Consider the following 19,670-nt stretch of genomic DNA (forward strand, 5'->3'; position numbering starts at 1 on the left):
CAGAACGAACTTTAAAAAGAATTAATTTTTCTTATTAACTTCTACAGGATTCAATTGTTCTATGTGCTTTATTATTAAACTCATTAAACAATTCTTGTAATATATCTATCCATTTATAATTTCCTTGAGTACTAAATTTTTTCCACATGCTTTGTTTAAGAGTTCTGTTAAAACGTTCTACGATGTGTTGCTTTATGAAGACACATGCTCAAAATTGAAAAATTCGCAAAATATATCTCTATGACTTACGGTTACGGATATATGGCTCCTTAAATCTTTCAGAATCCAAACTTCTTTTGGCCAATATCTGGGGAACGAAGACCAGTTGACCAGTGGCCACCGGTTACTATTTGGTACCAAAATATTCATCATTCTCTTAGGTATTGATCAACGCCAATACCACCTCCCTATGACTTATGGTTCCCGAGATATGGCTCCTTAAATCTTCCAAAATCCGAGCTTTTTTGGCCAATATCTAGGGAACCGTAAGAGTAATGCGAAAAATTCCATCACTTCTAGAACGTTTCATCTATTTCAGAACGTTTTCGATGCGCAATCGAATGCAGGGCTTAAAACTGAAAAAATCGCAAATCACATATATAAAGTATTCAGTAACGGATTTTTAGGTTCGTTGAAACAAATTTAATTTCAATAATCCACTGCAATAAACAATTAAAAAAGAAACAAAAACCCTGAGGTCCTCCGAAGACTCCCACTTTTGTAAAAAGAACTCTGACGATCTAGGCTTGGTACGTTAAGGATTACAGTGGGATTTGAACGACTGCAGTGTGTTCGTTATCTTCTACTGGAAATCAAACGCGTTATTTCGTACAGAGACGGCAAGCACGCTACCCCAAGTACACCAAGTACGAGGGATGATAGTAGTTTCTGAAACACTTATAGGCAATGCATACAGACCAAAGTTATTACGTACACACAAAAAAGAAATAAATAAAAGCTTTGAAAAGAAAATAATTCTGATCTGAATACTTACATTGATTTCGTGAGTAAAAATTGGTCGCGCAAGGAAGAAAGCAACGTCCGCGTGGATATGATAATCAGCTAACATGCTATGTATTGATGGTAACTTCTGTGAATACTCTTCCAAACTTAAACTAGATGCAAGGAATGTTCCGAACTGCACCAATGTATCCTGGCACTGGAAATAAAAATAAAATACAAATCAATTTTCCATCATTTCTCCCATTCGCGTTTTTCACATAACAGAATACAACAGTCAAATGTTATACGTTACATCACTAACGCATTTACACATCTTACCAATCACATTACCTATTTAGAAACATTAGGAACATTTTGTAATTTGGCTTTATTTACTTATATATGTAGTTTAGTCTTCAAGAACTACGAAGTACTGTAACATTTTTATGTAATTTTACATGACTTTTCTGGCTCTTCAGGCGTATTTTTCATGCTCAAAAAGGAATCAGTTACAAGAGCTTTCACTAGAAGGCAGTGGGTGCTATCTAGCCAGACTAGACCAAGTATCAATTTTTGCGAAATTGAGTTACTCATACCAAAGTACAGGTAATGATGTGAATTTTTATCTGGCAAAATAGACCAGCTTGAATTATATCAAACTGTGTTTACTTGAATAACAGTATACCTGGTCTACTTTGCCAGATAAAAATTCACATCATTACCAGTACTTTGGTATGAGTAACTCAATTTCGCAAAAACTGATACTTGGTCCAGTCTGGCTGGATACCATCCATATACAGTCAGTCAAAAATTTGACCACACTATTGATTCTTTAGAATTAAAAAAAAAAAAAAAAAAAAAAAAAGTGTACATGCCAGATCATGTTTATTGAACTAGCTTTTGTTTTGAAAATAAACAACGATGTTCATAAAAGGATACAAAAATTCACGATCTTGGTGACATCGAGACGAATTTATCGAGGAAAGCTTCTTGGCAGTAAACATAACTAATGAACAGACGAATTATTTTGAAAGTTTTCTTTCAAGTATGATAATTGGTTATTTTGTCCTAAATATAACAAACTTTTTTTTAATATATATAGAAACCATAATTTCTACTCCTATATCCTTTTTAGAGATTAACGAAGATTAGATGCATCATTGGATTTTTCGTGAACGTGACATCATATATACGCTATGCTCTAATCAATCAAAGAAGGATTCATAACAAGAATCGCTTTACACGAGAGCTTTGGTAAACTTACTTGATCATATAGTTTCCCGACCAACTTAAGATGACTTTCCTCAGTCTCTCGGTATACTGCACAGTATCTCTGTTGAGCCATCAGAAGACACAAAGACACGGCTAAATTTTGCTCAGACAGAGCTTCTTTCAGTCTCTGTGAAGACTTCTTCGTATTCCTCACCTGACTAAAGTAACCCGCCTAAAAGAAAAAAAAATATATATATATATATCATAAAGAATGCTACATTATCATTGATAAAAACCTTATTTTAATAATAAAAAAAAAAATACTCATGTCTCAGTTTAATTTTTTTTAAAAATAATTCAGTTAACCCAAATTTCCTAGCTATATATAAAACTACATGAACTGACAGACATAAAATACAGGGGCTCCGATTGACGTGGGAAGTCGAAATTTGACATGATTTTAAGCTTTTGGGGCTAACCAACAGAAAAAATACCAAAAGTGAATATATTTTTTTTTTTTTTTTTTTTAATTTTTAAGGGGTCTAAATGGGGGATGAAGAAGTTCTCCATGTTATTTAAATGGACTTTTTTTCTTTTTATCTATAATGTCATATTTTAGGTACTTAGAATTGGAATAAAAACTTGAAATTCGGTATGCTTTATATTTTCGTTAGCGTTACCCTAGCACATCACCAATAATAAAAATTTCGAACTTTAGAGTGGTCTTATGGGGAACTGAAAAATCTTCACCATGCTATTTATATGAGACATCTACATCCCAAAAGGTCCAAGCACTTCCGGCAGAATTAGAATGATGAAATTTGGCATGATTGTAGCCTACCGGAACTAACCCACAGGAAAACTGCCAAAAGTGAATATTTTTAGTTTTTAAGTGGTGTAAAGGGGACATGAAGAAATTTCCATGTTATTTAAATGGGCGTTTTCTCAGGATACAAAGTCTTACCTTCTAGATAGCTGAAATAGGAAAAGAAACTTGAAATTCCGTAGAATCGTGGGTTTAAGAGGTACGAGGACTTAGGCCGAGCAAACGCGGAGGTCTGGGGGCGTTGCCCTCAGCTAGCCAGAGGTTACTCTTGTAAATAAAAATGAAAGTTATCTTGTTTGTGATCGCGTAGCGGTATCACAGCTGAATCGCAATGAATTTTTGATATAGTCAGTACCTACCTCAAACTGGGTTTTCATCATATTTTACCTATTTATCATTCACCTATTACAGAGCTATTGGTCCTTTCACAATAAGCATTACAATGATTGAAATAAAAATCAATACTTATTAAGCAAATGAAAAAGTATATTATATACAAAATATTTAAAAATATGAACTTTCATGCATTTTATACTGACATTTTCCCTGCCACGACACGTTTTTATAATGCACAATTCTCCTAAATTTTAATAAACTATTTCTTTTTTAAAAATTGTTTGCAAACATTAAATCCACAAACTTAATTCCTACAGATTGTGGTAGTTATTGCTTGCTTTCTCTTTTGTCTTGCACTGAAAAAATGAAACTTCTGAAACCACTCAAAAGAGTCTCGAAGTTGCCAACAGTGCTCCATATTTTGAAGTAATTCTCATCCAACATAATACTCTCAAAAAATTTCAAATAAACGATTATAATAAACAGTATATATATATTTCAGTGTTATGCACCGATTTTTCAAAAGCATTAACAGAATGCACATTATTTTTCTGCATTCCAGCGTATATGAAAAGTTCAAGTGAAAGAACTTGATCATTCATATTTTCCTCCGGATTTCGTGTATGAGTCTAATACAGGGTGGCCCATACTTATGTGCATGACGTTTCAAAGACTGCCGTTAAAGAAACTAGCAACATAAATTGAACATAAACGCGTTACTCTCCTACCTTTCCTTACAAGAATTATAATCTCTGTTCTCCATGGCATGGTTCACTAATGCACCATCCAAATCGATACATGCCTGGAGACAAAGAGGAACGTTGTCACAAGCAGCTTGATAGACCCGTGCTGGTATCTTGTGAAACTCTTCTGTGACAGCTCTCCGTAGTTCGGCCAAATTGCGTATGTGATGTTGATACACTACACCCCATAAGAAAAACTAAGGTAGTATCAGATCGGGAGATCAAGCTCCGTCTCACTTCCGCGTAATTGTTTGTTGCAGAATACAAACGCACTCAACGCACACACTGTTCCAGAGACAACCATTCCGCCATCCTGTCTGGCAGACACTAACGGTTCTAAGTCCAGTGACCGTTATCTCTACTCTCAGAATACATAGTGTTGCCATATCGAAACCTTTTGTCCAAAATTACAAATACCACAGTCAGTCAAACTTCATATATATAAATATGGGCCACCCTGTATATAGTGAGATTGTTGAAAATAAATAGCCAAAGATACAAGCGAACAATCTAGTAACTCATTTTTTTAAAGAAAGAAAAAAAAAAAAACATCTTTACAATAGGAAGAACATGACAAGCTCCATCTAAAATCTTCTCTCCTACAAAATCACAAATATCATTTTGTCGCTATAGCTATCGAATCAGATGGTTCATAGGGTCCCAAAGGCCTTAATTTTATAAAAGAAGTCGGTCACCAGACAGCGCACTTATTTATCGTCAGGAGACGTTAGAGCAACCTCTTTTCTACTACAACGCATCAGTATGGCAGTACAAAGAGGGAACGTTGCATCAGCTTTGGGAACGCTACCCTCTGGTAAGGAACTGAAGATGTTTTTTTTTCCTGTAATCTACGGGAAAGTTTGAAAGTGCTGTTGCAAAGCTTATCATAATAATGTATTATTTGAAAATTATATTTTTGTTAAAGTGTGTGTGTGTGTGTGCAGATACTAACTAGTGTACTCCATGTATGATACAAAATGTGTGAAAGTAAAATTATGTTATTCTTATGACCCCTTCATATACAAATGCATTTTAAATTACACTCTTAGTATTAAATTACATCAATTTTGCTGTATTTTGTGCCTCGTGTTTTCCCTATCTGTTATTTTATTTTCTTCGCAGTGCGCTGAAGCAGTATACACTAAAATCGGTGGTTATTTCGATAGAAGGTAGAAATATTAGATTACCAGAATTTACAGATGACCGTCCATTGAAGTGGAATCTGAACAGAAAATTAATGTCAGTAAAGTTACAGAAAAACGGAGAGGATAGTTACCGGTACTTACGACACATTATTGGCAAGGACATGAAGTGCAAATGTAAAGTAAAAGGAAAGCAGCGATAAGAACAACAAAAGAAAATACATCTTGTGGAAAAAATAAAGACTGAAAACCGAGAGGGGCCGATGTAGTGACCACACATCACCTTTGCTACAAGCCGGCTGGTAGGGTCTAGCTCCCTGCGGCTGTTATGCAAGGAGTTTAGTTTCGTCGTGCAAAATGTGCTCCATTAAAATTGATTTAAAATGATGGACTTGTATTAGATTGATTGGATTGCAGTTGAACGTTCCTTTCGACACCGAGAGGATACGAGACGTAGATCTACAACTTAACGTGTGATCCGAACTATATGAGCTCCCACCGGGAATCGAACTCGGGTCACACGCACCAGACCAATAGTTATGAAGGAGGTCCACGGTCATCTTCGAATTTTGTAGTCATTCTAGCTTGATATCGACACCTATATACTAGCTTCATTACTACAAGGTTAAAAAAAAAAAAAAAAAGAAGAAGAAGAAGAAGTTCTTGCCGTTTTTGACGTCCCACTAATCACGCACTCAGACAGAGGAAACATGCATGCCAAGCGATCACGACTTAATCTGACCATCGACCTTCAATAATACAGGCACGTTGCACAAATACAGCAGTCATAGCTTGTCCAGTGTCGAAGAGAAATTGAGGTATCGAAGCAGCTAGTTCTCCTGTATTTGTTGTGTAACTTTAAAGTGGACTTGTCAACTGTCATAACAAGTCGCCGCATATGCCAGCCACTTGGAGATAATGCCGTGAACGAACGCACTGCCAGCCATTGGTTCAAGAAATTCCGTTTGAAAGACGTGAGCCTTTCAGATGAACCTCGCAGTGGACGACATGAGTTGGATGACGAGGCCCTGAAAGCAGCCATCAAGGACAGTGGTTTAACGTGTAATGAATTTGCAGAAAAGTTCCAGGTTTCCGCTGAAAAAGCCACACTGCACCTGCATGGGATAGGGAAGTCAAGCAAGCACGCGGGTACTCCACACATTGTCGGCAGCCAAAAAGGAGCAGTGTTTGTCCTTGCTCACTCGGCACCTAGCATCAACCTTTGATCGCTTGTTCAGTGGTGACGAAAAGTGGGTCCTCTATGATACTCCTAGACGTACCAGACATTCCCTTGCCGTAACATGACCCTGTTCCTCACATCTCACACCTCAAGACCACCTGTGTACCCACGAACTGTCGGCAAGTGATGCATTACGAGCTCCTTCAACCTGGTCAGACCATCAGTACTGACATCTACTGTCAGCAGTTGCACCGTGCATTGCACCAGAAGGAGCTGTCATTGCTGAATCGCAAGTGTGCTGTTCCTGCACGACAATGCCAAGCCATATGTGGCAAGACAACCCGGGAGACCCTTCAGCAACTTGACTGCTACACACTGCCAAGCACCATATTCACCAGACCTTTCGCCAACAGATTACCACCTGTTTCAATCCCTCAACAACCACATACGTAGGAGATCCTTTGCAAATGAGGGAGAATTGTGGAAGCACTCACGAACTTCTTTGCATCCACGACCGCCGAGTTTTATCACCATGGTATTGTACAACTGTAAGAATGTTGGCAAAGGGAGTTGGATGCTGACAGAGATTACTTCGAAACCTAAAGGTGGTACCATCCACTGTATTGCTCTTTGTTTATCACTAATCAAGAACGGCAAGAACATTTTTGGTTACCTTGTACTAAAGAACAAAATATTAATTATGGGTAATTGAATCTGATTCTTTACCTCTCCTCGCAAGAGTTCACCTCCTGCCATTGCATCCAGCTGTTCTGATGTCATTTCTTCCGCAGCTTCAATACCTGCCATCTTTTGAACAATTTCCTTCAGTATCAACAAATCCAAGCTACAAAATGAATCATTCACATAAATTTATACAATCAATTAACACAGGAACAAAATAATTGTCACATTAACGAAAAACAAACACATATATTTACTATTATCACCACAATTTGGCAGTCGAACAAAGAAATACTTTTCCTTATATCAATATTCAAAGCATCATCTTGATGTTACGTTTCTCTACAAAAATAAATACATTTTCAAATGAACGATTTTAGAACTATAAAGCCCTACACAGTTCAGTCGAAGCAGCATAGAAGATAGGTAAACTCAACTAAATAACAACTGGTGTTTACTCGTTAACGCTGTAGGATGAATATTTAATGTAGTGGTAACCGGTATCCTTCCTTAATCTGCTTCAGAATCTTGGACTTATATCAAATAGGATGTATACCAAACGAATTTTGCCCATATATATATATATATATATATATAAAAACCACGCACAATTTTACATCATATTTACTATTATAAATAATGTATTATTCTATTATAAACTGCATACACTTACAGCATGAGCTACGAGTAATCTAAACTTGTGTAATACCTATACAACCGATACCTATGACCAAATAGCCATGTCCTATCAGTGTCCACTACTCAGATGTTTCATTGAATTAAGAAGTTTCACCAGGTTGACTCGAAACAGAAGATTTTTAACTAGCAACACTATTACCAAACAAAATATATTAACAAAAATTGGTTATACTTGCCAATAAGTCCTCCTGTGGGAAAACTATATATTCTCCAAACGTATCGGAACAACACGTTCCGAAACTAGTTCCGTCTTCATTGGTGAGGTAACAAGGATAAAAATAAATAAGAAAAATATGGTATGGTAAAAGGAATATATACCACCAAATAAGAATAAAGAATCATTCTTTATTCATAAATATAAATCGGCTTTAATCCTGGATTTTGGCAACACTGATAAAATCTGGTTACCCATCTTTGATGTATATTTTGGATCTGGCAATAGTGACGTAACATAGACATCGCACTTTTTTTTACTCAAGTCTTCCTTTCACTCACTGTGCTCTGTTCGTGGATTTCTGGTATCCATCTCACGTTATATTTATTTGGTGGTATGTATTCCTTTTTTCCATACCATATTTCTTTCATCCATTTTAATCCTTCTTACCTTATCACTGAAGACAGAATTAGTATGTTGTTTCAATACATCTGGAGAATATTTAGTTTTCCCACGGGAGGATATATTGGTAAGTAACCAATTTTTTTTTTGTTAATTTGAATCATCCTTTCATGCATCTACATGATTTTAAACAAAATATATGTTTACTTTTGTGGATTAAACTTACCTCTTTTGTGATTTCAATTGATTAGCAACGTACTGGAGTAACCCTGTAAGTTCTATATTATACTTCTTAAATATAGCACCACAAAAACTTGCTAAGCATTGCAGCCACATGGATAGCGTAGTACTGTCATGCTTCAAACGAGCTTGATCTGCCTGAGCCAATGACTCCACCAGGCAAAAGCCCAGGACGTCGTATGATAAATTTGTCAGGTACTTTAGTGAATCGACAACAGGAATGATAAGGTTGTCATAAATTTGAATTTGAGAAAGAACCTGAAAGAAGAAGAAAAACCTTACTACATATCAGTAACAATTACAGTCATTACTACATATATTAATAACAATTATACTCATGGTGGAACAGAGATTAGTATATAGTTTTCGTTATCTGTGACTACAGCCGGCAACCTCTAATTTTCTATTATTTATTTATTTAGCAAACTTGGTATACAGCTTGGAGACCACTTTATATGGAATATTAATACTAGTACTGGAACTGATTTAAAAAGGAACAGGCCCTGCACTTATTCAAGGTTTAACAAAATGCGGGAGTTGATGGTATGACTGCTGTGACATCTTTCAGTTTTACGTCCTACGAGTTATGCCATGTAGGCTAAAGCAGTGCTATTCAACCTTTTTTTCTCGCGTACCCCTTGACACAGTTCGCCATCCAATTGTGTACCCCTGAAGCTGTTTAAAAGAAATTAAATCGAAGTGAACTTATTACACTCAATACACATGTTCTGTTGATTAAAAAGGGGAACAAACAGAGACCCAATAAAAGGACAATCAGTGTGCCAATCAAAAGACTATTTACAGGGGAATAAAGTGCACATCCAAAAATATTAACATGTGAAATTTCAAAACATATGAGTGACATCCAGTTCTACTGAGGGGGATTTTCCCCTCATCCTCCCTGATAAGGGCACACTGAGGACAATATTAAAAATTCAAAGAACTAAAAGCAACGTTAGAACTAAATTGTTAATGAGATGACTGAGCTTGTTTCCGGGATGACAACTCCTTGATTCTTGGTCGAATCTTCCAGAGTGTGAGAATCAGAGCTGATTTTGATTCAAGCAATTTCTGTGATTCGTTCATATTGATGTTAACGCAGAAGAGCCATTGGAAAGTAAGAAATTTCTCCAATTAGGATAATTCAATAAATATTGGAAATGTGCTTATTTTAGGATTATGTACCCCGAGAAATATCTTCGCGTACCACCGGTTGAATAGCACTGGGCTAAAGGATACAGTGATGATCAAAATGAACGAAGGTGAAATGAAGTGGGAAGAAACGGAATAACCCCAAGGGAACTGCACATGGTCTTTGTCTTTCACAAAAAAACACTCGGCACAAGCTGGGATAGAACCAGGGACTCTACACACCAGATAAGAACGCTCTACCACTGAACTACCACCAACTTCACGAAAATTTTTAGGATATCTGGTATCAGAAGGGGTATAGCTGTTCAAAAGAAGGTCGAAAGAAGCAATGAATCTATTCGAAGTAGTATCCTAATTGCTTTGTTTTACTCATATTAAATACACTACTTGTTGTATGGTCAGCACTAAAACTCAAACGAACTTATATCTTCAATATTACTTCGAATTCGTCGCTGAATCACTGGTTTGGGAATGCTGAATACGTATTATGTCCACAAGATTATGTATAACATCATTGATTGCATGGGATTAAATTAAATAAAAATAAAGAACACATTTCTTTCCATCAATCGTGAAAGCAATGTCAGCTTCTCACTTATTAAGCAAAACCTAACTCTTTAACATGAAACTGGAACAACTTTCTACCGTTCGCACTTGAACGAACTTTAACTCCTGTGACTAAACTCCAGTATGATTGTAACTAATTTCATGACTGTTGCTAAAACCTGTATTCCTCAAGCCTGTGAGAAGTTTTTAGTTGACGCAATTTGTCACGTAATGACTGATACGAGTAGAGGCTTGCCAACTTAGAAGACAATATTGTACTACTATGTCTCAAACTTATGAACACGTTAACTGTCGTGTATGCAAACATTAAATCCACAAACTTAGTTCCTACAGTGTGTGGTAGTTATTGTTTGCTTTTCTCCTTTGTTTTGCACCAAATTTATAGAACTCCTGAAACCATGAACAGGGTCTCGAAGTTGCCAACAGTGCTACATATAAAAATGAACACACACTAAAACAAAAACGTGTTGTATATCGACAAGTGATATTAGTTAGACAGATACATGTTTACGTTATTGAAAATAGCGAGAAACCAACGAACTGTATTAGAATTTAGCTTTATAGTGCCCCACCATTATGCAGATTGATGTCTAGTTTTATTGTTTGCATTTGCAATCACGTCCATTATTTTCTCTATTGATTACTATTAAGAGTGTTTATTGCTCAATATACAGGGTGATTCAGGAGGAAAGTCACGTAATTTGTGAGATGATTCTACATGTGAAAATAAACCAAGAAAGTCTATGAACCATGTGTCCGATTTTCGATCGTTACGGAATTGGAGCGGATTGATGACTACACACATCCATGAATGATTATTTACCGAAATACTGTGTAGGCGTTGTGGTGGACAGAGTAATGGTGGAACAGATAACTGATCCATCCTACAAGAGGTGTTCCAAGTCTTCCACCCATCTCTGCATTTGTCAGTGCGTTGGAGGGTGTGTTGTGTTGCACATCATCTCGGCGGGCTTTAATGCGGACAATAGCGTCGGTGATGCGAGTAACAAGTTCTTCAAATGTATCCACCTTCGTAGCGTATACATTCCCCTTTAACTAGCCCCATGAACAGAGGTCTAATGGAGTTAAGTACGGTGATCTGGGAGGCCAGTTAATGGATCCGCCACGGCCAATCCACCGTTGAGGAAATGTGTTATTCAGATACTGGAATACTTGCCTGGTGCAACACTCAAGCACGACACGTACACGACGACGTAACTGCTCACTGGTCCAACCCACGATCGCACACTGAGTGCGCTTGCAGTTGTTGCCTCGGTGCGACGTCAGTGCTGCCATCTGTTGGAGAACCCTCATATCTCTTGCAGGATGGAATTCCACCACCCCTTTATTCTGTCCACCGCAGCGCCTACACAGCATTTCGGTAAGTAATATTCACACTTGTCTTTATAATCATTCATAAATGTGCGTAGTCTTCAACCCTCTCCAGTTCCGTAGCGATTGAAAATCGGACACATCTTCACAGAACTTTTTCGGTTTATTTTCACATGTAGAACCACCTCGCAAAATGTGACATTCCTCTTAAATCACCCTGTTTATATAATAAAACGATGTCACCACCTACAAGGAAACTTATACTTACATAATCAAAAAGAAATCCAGGTGAACTGTGAGTTAATTTTCCTATTAGTCGTCCAATGGGTTTAATATTCTCCTTGCTAACCCTCTTCATAATGAATTTAATCTTTTTGAGCGCTTCTCCTCGTTTACGCAACAGTTTTGGGTGTTGCTGATAAGTCTCGTTTTTCCATCTACTGTACAAACAGTATCTGAAAAATAACAAATACACAACTAAATAAGTAATAACGAAAAGCAACACACACTCAACAACTCTCAAACATGTATAATTAGAAATATCTTTGGGAGGCCAGATTTTGTAAATGACAACATTAATTACCAATTATTACATTTATCGCTGTCAATAATAGTACGAAATTTGTAATAGTATACTGGAGTTGCTTAACTAGAATTTATAGTAGTTGAGTATTATTATTATTAATGATATAACTGAGTGGTACGTTAAAAAAAAATCGTAAACTTACTTATAACATTAATCCTACAAGCATTCTTCAATGGTCAGCACGATTCTATAATTGTCGTTACAAAAGGTTTAGTGCAAAGTGTTTATAATAGCAAGGACGTAAAGAAATTATTAAAAAGAGTTATTGGAGTACAAGAAATATGTATTAGCAAGAGTTTTAACCTCACCATTATTCAAGTGGGCACACGCATCCGAGTAAGATGTCATTCTGAGACGAGACAAGGTTAAGCATGAGTTAGTGTTGGAGACAAACTTAGAGATTTCTTGCCCCAACCACTACCCATTTCTTCCTCCACACAACCTACGGCTGGTCTTAGGCAGCACGTGCGCTGTCATTCTCTTCAATGTTGCAATACTTCCGTAACCTTTCATAAACTGAACAAAATTCAGCATTTTTTTAAAAAAGCAATGAATGGAAGATAAAACAAAGGGACAACAGAAGGATGTGGAAAGCGTTTATTTTCAGGTCTCCAAGAACAGGAGGGAGAGTTTTGAGGACTTTCCAGATTCCAGGAAAAAAGTATCTTTAACTGTGTCTGCTAGTTTTCCCTGAGCTACCGATGAAGGCGACAGTGTTGTCTGAAATAATATTACTGAACATAAAATCAGTCCTTACTAAAAATGAGCAGATGCATTTACAAAAACAAAAAAAAAAAAAAAAAAAAAAAAAAAAAAGTTTAAATGTTCTTTTGTCTTGATGTATTAGCTTTGCTTCCAAATCATAATAAAAGAAAGACACTAATATAGATCTAGAGCAAGCTTCCGGCCACGGACATTATTCTTAGCATAATTTCTCATTGGATTCTTTTTCTTATAAGGATAAAAAAACAAGGGCAGCTTATTAGCGAAAAGGTTGTGTGGAAACATTTCAATAGATACCTCCCTATTACTCAATAAAGAAATCTAGGTCATCAGTGAGAAATCACGCCGTCTCAATCCGAGGGCTTAAGTAAGGCTGCAGACAAAGTTCTGGGTTCTTTCCATCTTCATTGACTGACCGATAGGTTAGTGGATGCGATAGAACGAATACATTTTCTCTAAGCGAGTTGGCGCGCGTAAATAATTATTAAGAAAAATACTAATTGTATCAGTATAAAATGGACTACAGAAATGAACTCCCAGTTTCATTTCGACTAACAGCTACTGCATTGAATCCAAGGATCAAGAAACGTAACAGGATCAGAATTCTACAAAAACCAAGACCTACACAGAAATACGTTGGCCAAAGATCTCAAGACGACAGACTCTGGATATTCAAGACTACCACCGTATTATTTCTTCAAAAATATAAATAAGCAAGAAGTGATGAAAACTTAAAACGTAAGTACGACACTTACATGGGTTACTGAATAGTGCAGGAAGCAAATTTAAACCAGAAAGACTCTCCCTATTATTCTATAGCTAAGAATGAGGGTTCTCAAGATCTGGTGTCTAACAAAATAGAAATTTATGTTTTATGTTCTTTTGACCCCAAGTCTAAACAAGCATAAGAAAAACTAGCGTAAGCAATTTTTTTTTTTTTTTTTTTTTTTTTTTTTTTTTAAACGTGACCATCTCTCTTACTAACAGGGAAGAAGGGAAAATTGCTTCGTGTCTGTGTTCAGAGTTTTCAGAACATATGAGTGCACATAACAGTACATTTCAACTTGTTTCTTAGAAAAACTTTTACTCTACGGGTCGTTACTGATTGGAACCATTTCCACTAGAAAACAACCAAAGACACTACTCCATCACCTGAATGAGTAGTAGTTCTGAGTTTGGTGTGGTGTGGTGGGGTGTCGTACATCATGAACTGTCGTCACTTCGCCAGACGATCAATGTGACTGTACTCGCAGCAGCTGAAATATGGACACAAAAAATTGAAAAGTGGAATCAGTACTTGGCAATCGCAAAGGGGGTTACCCTGCTTCACAGTAACACGAAACCACATGCTGCTGATGTTACGCGAGATACCATTATCCGAATTGGTTGCGGAACGCTAATGCATCCTGCACTGTCATCCAATCGTTTGACATCTCTGTTCTGGGACGGCCTCGAAGGAGTGAGTCAAGCATTGACAACCATCCTCGGTTGACGTTCCGCTGAGTTCTATTTCCGAGAGATCCCTACTTTTCTTGACCCTCAGAGACAAATTAATGCTGCTGGTGGGGAGTATCACTATTTCCAGGTACGGATATTCAACTCTTTTGGGGGAATAAACAGAAAATGTCGAAATAAAATACAGAAATCAAATAATGTATTACTAACCTGCACTGGTATGGATATTTCTTAATAACATTCCACACTTCCTCTGCTACACAACAATTGCAGTCCATATGCGAAAGAGAGGGCAGTATAACCTCATCCAGCAAGGTTATAATATCAAAATACAAGGTCTCATTGCCATCTGCTGCAGCACTTTGAGGATCTGATCCACACTGAAAAGAAGATAATTACATCCATTCAACTTAGCGAAAATGCGAAATTCAAAAATATTAAGTATAAACTTAAAATCTTATAATGACCATAGCATTTTACAGAATCTGCTTTTAGCCCTTTTAAATTCTATCGTATATTTTTTGTTTTTTCAAGCATGGTGGCACCGTGGAACACGTTACATATGGTTTCACGCCTCTCTGCGTCGAGACATAGGAGTGATGACGTCATAACTTTAAAAATAATAATTTTCTGTTAGGCTTACTTTATTATTTTTGACGGGCTTACTTTTGCATCTAGAAGATTGAAATTTTGCACACACACACATTCATTGCATCCCTTAGTATTTTTCATTTGTTTCAGATGTTAACATAGGGGGGGGGGAGGGGCGAGGGTCCAGAGGGACAAAAAGATTTTCAAAAATATTTTTTAAACAAAAAATCCCTTTTTTCATGATTTTCTTGTCTCAGATACACGACAGAGATATATGAATGGTACCGTTTGAAAGGCTGTTCTATTCTGAAGACAATGAGGTACGAACCATGATCCTAGGATAAATAGGGATGATGCTGTATTGCTCGTCCAACGTTTGGTCTGTACTGTGGCTGCTTATGGGCTTTTACTTCTGCGTACTTACCCCCTTAAAGACAACAATTTCACTACTGTAGTTTATCTTTAAAAATGTTATATATTTACCGACGATACAAAAATAATTCTCATAACTTCTCTTTTTCTTATAAAGTATTTAATTAGCTTTTAATAGCTAGTTTTTGTTTCTTAAACTTGAAGGGGGAAGACGTGATAAGCGTAATAGCTGCTAGAACGTTGCCACTCCTTTTGTACGTGTCTAAAACTGTCTGTTCAAAGATAGCGTTTCCACTGCCGAAAAATTTCACCGTAGTGTCAACCTACATTCGTGAGCTCATTAGTATTGTCACTTCCACTGATTTCACGTAGCTAAAAAGAAATAAAAGTACTGCCAGAAAGAATTGAATGAAATCTGATTTTTGGAAAAAAGTAAACTTTCTTTTCATCTCCTTTTCTTTCTTTTTTCTATCTCAACCAAAGAGAAATATTTTAATCAAAAAGGAAAGAGAGCAGAAAAGGAGTTGCAGCTTAACGTTGAGATTCGAATAACTTGTGTCCGCACTTGGAATCGAACCCGTGACTCTTTGCTTAGAAGACGACGAGCGTAACCACTCATCCACGGGGGACACTGAATAAAAAGGCAGTAATAATTTCAGGGGATGATCTGTAGGATGATTTTTCAAGTACGAAATTATCATCTCAGGTAGTTCAGTTTTATTAGGTCATTATTATTATTATTATTATTATTATTATTATTATTATTATTATTATTATTTAACAAAGCTACAGCCATAATCCATATTTTTCCAAAACTATTAACTTGCTTTGTATAAAAAATAAACGCTAAGTATAAAACTTCTTAGGCCTAGCACTGATCCATGAATTTTTTCTTGGTACAACTGAGTTCGATTATTTAGATATATTCCTCGTCGGGAAGGAACTTTTTTTTAGCGAGAATTACTGTAGGACACATTTCATATTTCTTCTTTCATCTTTCTTGTATTGAAATTTCTTTGGGAGTTCGAAACTGACCGATTTTTGTTGGGTTTTATAATAGTACTGGTTTCAGAAACTACTATTCTTTAGAAATTTGCCACCAACACTCAATTCCGTTCTCAAACAGGTGAATTCAGATCAGGGGCGGATCCAGGAAGGACTTCTGGGGGGGCGATGGGTTGTCATACTGCTACTTTTAAGGGCTTTAAACTTTGGAATGAGTTTTATTTATATATAAAAAAAATAAGAAAGTTTCCTTTTCGGGGGGGGGGGGGCGATCGTACCCCTGGATCCGCCCGTGATTCAGATCCCGATTGGTCGAACTTTAAAAGATCCACGTTCCACGTACGTTTAAAAGAGCTTGAATTTGTTTATGAGAAAAGACAAAGTAAGGCCATGCTTATATATAGAGAGGATATTGTGTCGTTGCGTCACAAATATCTACGGCAAATAAGAAAATTTCGAAACCAAAATAGAAACAATATACATGGGCGAATCGTGGGTAAATATTGGGATAGCCGTGGATAAAGAGTGGAAAGACAAAACATATAGAAGGAATTGATTCTTTAGAGTGCAATTGATTCAATGTGATAAGTTGTTTATTATTATTATTATTATTATTATTATTATTATTATTATTATTATTTATTAATCGTCGTGGTGGTGGTTATTTTACTACGTGAGTTGGCAACATCAGCCGGCAGTATAATAGAAGCGCGATCTGTTCTGCATTTGTTTTTAATGCTCAACTTGGCATCGCTGTTCCCATAAGACCAACAGTCCACTCGTAAGTCTGGATAAGCTATAGCTGCTTGTAGCTGAAAGTCTAACTTACCTTTAAAAAAAAATTAAAAGGGTTAAATTCCATTATATTGTCTGCATATTGCACTAATAACCCAATGAATGCTATTTTCTAAGTATTTCAAATACCTTTTTTCAGTTGGTACAGGCTTATTATTCCGCCTTATTTATGGAATTCCCCCATTTTTCTGTTGTTCTAACTGTCGGTGGAATTCCATAAACAAGTTCGAATAAACTCTGCCAAAGACAGTAAAGATGATCACACGAAACGTGCTTTTATGAATGAATGGACTTACGTTTATAAGGATTAAAAAACAACAACTTAGTTTTGCCTAGAAGTATATGCAACCCACAACCCTTAAATGTTTTTAGGTTTACATATTAACATATACGAAAAGTACATTTATGAAGAATGGGATATGAATAAGCACAGTTAAACTCACCGTTACCCGTGAAGATAACGGATTGATTCCATTAACAAATTCGGCAGAAATAATCACTGCGAGGAAAAAGAATATTTCAAAAAATAGCATTTAGTCATCGTGTGGAGTAACGGACACACGACGTACATAAATAATAAGATTACAATCTTATAAGCCTCACTTAGACTCTAATAATAACCTGAGCCCACTGAGGAAAAATATCACTCACTGAATTGTTGCTGGAACTTATTTATTTTAACGAAACTTCTATGTCGAGGATTATATATGCACCCCACAGTGGCGTTTTAGGATTTTATTTCGGGAGGGGCTATGCACAACACGTTACTAAGTACTTATATATTTCCTTTTGGGTGACGACAAATTTTACTGAAGTTTTGCATATAACAAATTTATTTCGGAAGGGGGCGCTTGAGCCCGATAGCCACCCCCTAAATACGCCACTCGTACCTCATTATATTGATTATTTGCGTATCATATAAATGTCTATCGATATTTAATTAATTAACAACAACAAAAAAAAAAGTGTTTACTTATCCTAGAAAACTTACCTGTGATAATGCTGCTTTTGCTATTCGAAGAACTTTGTACATTAGTATGGGATCGTAATGTAACGAAGGTCCCAAAGTAAGCAGCATTGGCAATACACCTTTGAACTCTAGAAATGTATGAACAGGTTGTGGAGCGAACGGGTTAGTGATAGGTGGTGCTGGTTTTCTAGCGACTTTTGAAGAAAGCCCGCAGTGCCTAAAAAAATAAATAAATATAAACAGTAAAATTTTACTACACCCTCCATTTAAAGATCTAAATACGAATAGTTACATAAATTCACGCATAAGCAAAAAACCAATTTCGACAAGGCCTACTGTCTTCCTCACATTTCTTCGCGCATGATACTATTCTGCGCTATCAATGGTAAGGAGCAGATGAAGAACATAGTTTCATAATTTACAAAGATTGAAAAATTGCATGACTGGACCGGAAGTGGAAGAGTGGAGTAAGCGGACTAGATAGTGCAGTGGTTCACGTATTGGCATGGTATGTCGCTGGTTCGAATCTCTGGCACTTTTTAACTCTTTGTGTATTATTGAATTCACATCTACAGAGGATTTGGGGTCTAAAAATAAGTTTAAATCGGATGTTTCCTCCTTTCATTAACACAATCATAATACAACCGTTAGCGATGTTCTGAACATAGAACTGGATTTGTCCAAGCACAACAGCTAGGTTATGCAAACTACGTGGTCTGAGTAAACGCATCAGCACGGTACGTCGAAGATCCCAGGTTCGAGTCCCGGTCCAGTCGTGTACCTTTTCACTTCTAAATTCGCACCTACAAAGGATTTCGTATGTAAAAATCGTTAAGTTTACATCGGTTGTTTCCTCCTTTCATTAATGTAACGTACTTTCAAGCTTAGAATTGTATGCTTACCTTCCCTGATTCAGTAAAAATTACCTTACCTACTTGAAGAATGAAGTATTTTGTTCTTTACTTTCAAGAAAATAAAATAATGAAGTACAAGCTACGAAGGCGGGGTGAAAAGTTCTCGGCCTGACCCAGAGATGGCACTCTAATCAGCAAAATTTTATTGTTCTTGCCTGGGGGCGCTTTTCAGTTGTTCGTATAAGTTGAGTTGATTTTGAGTTTAACGTCCCTTTCAGCAGAGAGGCTATATGAGACGTGGACCAATTGATTAATGCTGAATCCAAACCACATGAGCTCCCGCCGGGAATCGAACCCGGGTCTTCTACGCCAAAGGCGCGTTTCGTATAACAAGTGTCAACTTGTTCTCTCAAGTAGTTTGTGTGCAGGCATTGTTGTAGTTAGACGTCTTGCGTGTTACTTGTAAAAAAGGATAAACTTGAATATCGTGCAGTAATCAAATTTTTCGTTTTGGATGGATTAACCCCTACGGAAATTCATCAGAAATTGACAAAAGTTTACGGGGACTCTGCGCCTTCCATGTCCTTGTGGGCAGCTGAATTTAAACGTGGTCGCTCATCCCTCGAAGATGACCCACGTGAAGAAAGGCCGAAAACCGCAACCATTGAAAATCGAAAAAGTGCATGATATCGTGTTGGACGACAGGCGAGT

General features: G+C 36.8%; 1 protein-coding gene across 2 annotated transcripts in view; it reads right to left on the minus strand.

Moving 5' to 3' along the window:
• tho2 (THO complex subunit 2-like protein) overlaps positions 1 to 19,670 on the minus strand; it is a 184,377-nt gene that overhangs the window by 128,620 nt on the left and 36,087 nt on the right. For both annotated transcript variants that reach the window (XM_081737693.1, XM_081737694.1), the window contains exons 11-17: positions 18,127 to 18,322; positions 14,583 to 14,752; positions 11,877 to 12,063; positions 8,544 to 8,815; positions 7,108 to 7,225; positions 2,207 to 2,386; positions 995 to 1,159 (exon numbers count right to left, since the gene is read on the minus strand). In XM_081737693.1, the coding sequence (XP_081593819.1) occupies positions 995 to 1,159; positions 2,207 to 2,386; positions 7,108 to 7,225; positions 8,544 to 8,815; positions 11,877 to 12,063; positions 14,583 to 14,752; positions 18,127 to 18,322 (1,288 nt within the window). The remainder of the gene's footprint in view (positions 1 to 994; positions 1,160 to 2,206; positions 2,387 to 7,107; positions 7,226 to 8,543; positions 8,816 to 11,876; positions 12,064 to 14,582; positions 14,753 to 18,126; positions 18,323 to 19,670) is intronic.

Source organism: Thermobia domestica, chromosome 14 (assembly GCF_964235325.1).
Source record: "Thermobia domestica chromosome 14, izTheDome1.hap1.1, whole genome shotgun sequence".
NCBI classification, from domain to species: Eukaryota; Metazoa; Arthropoda; class Insecta; order Zygentoma; family Lepismatidae; genus Thermobia; species Thermobia domestica.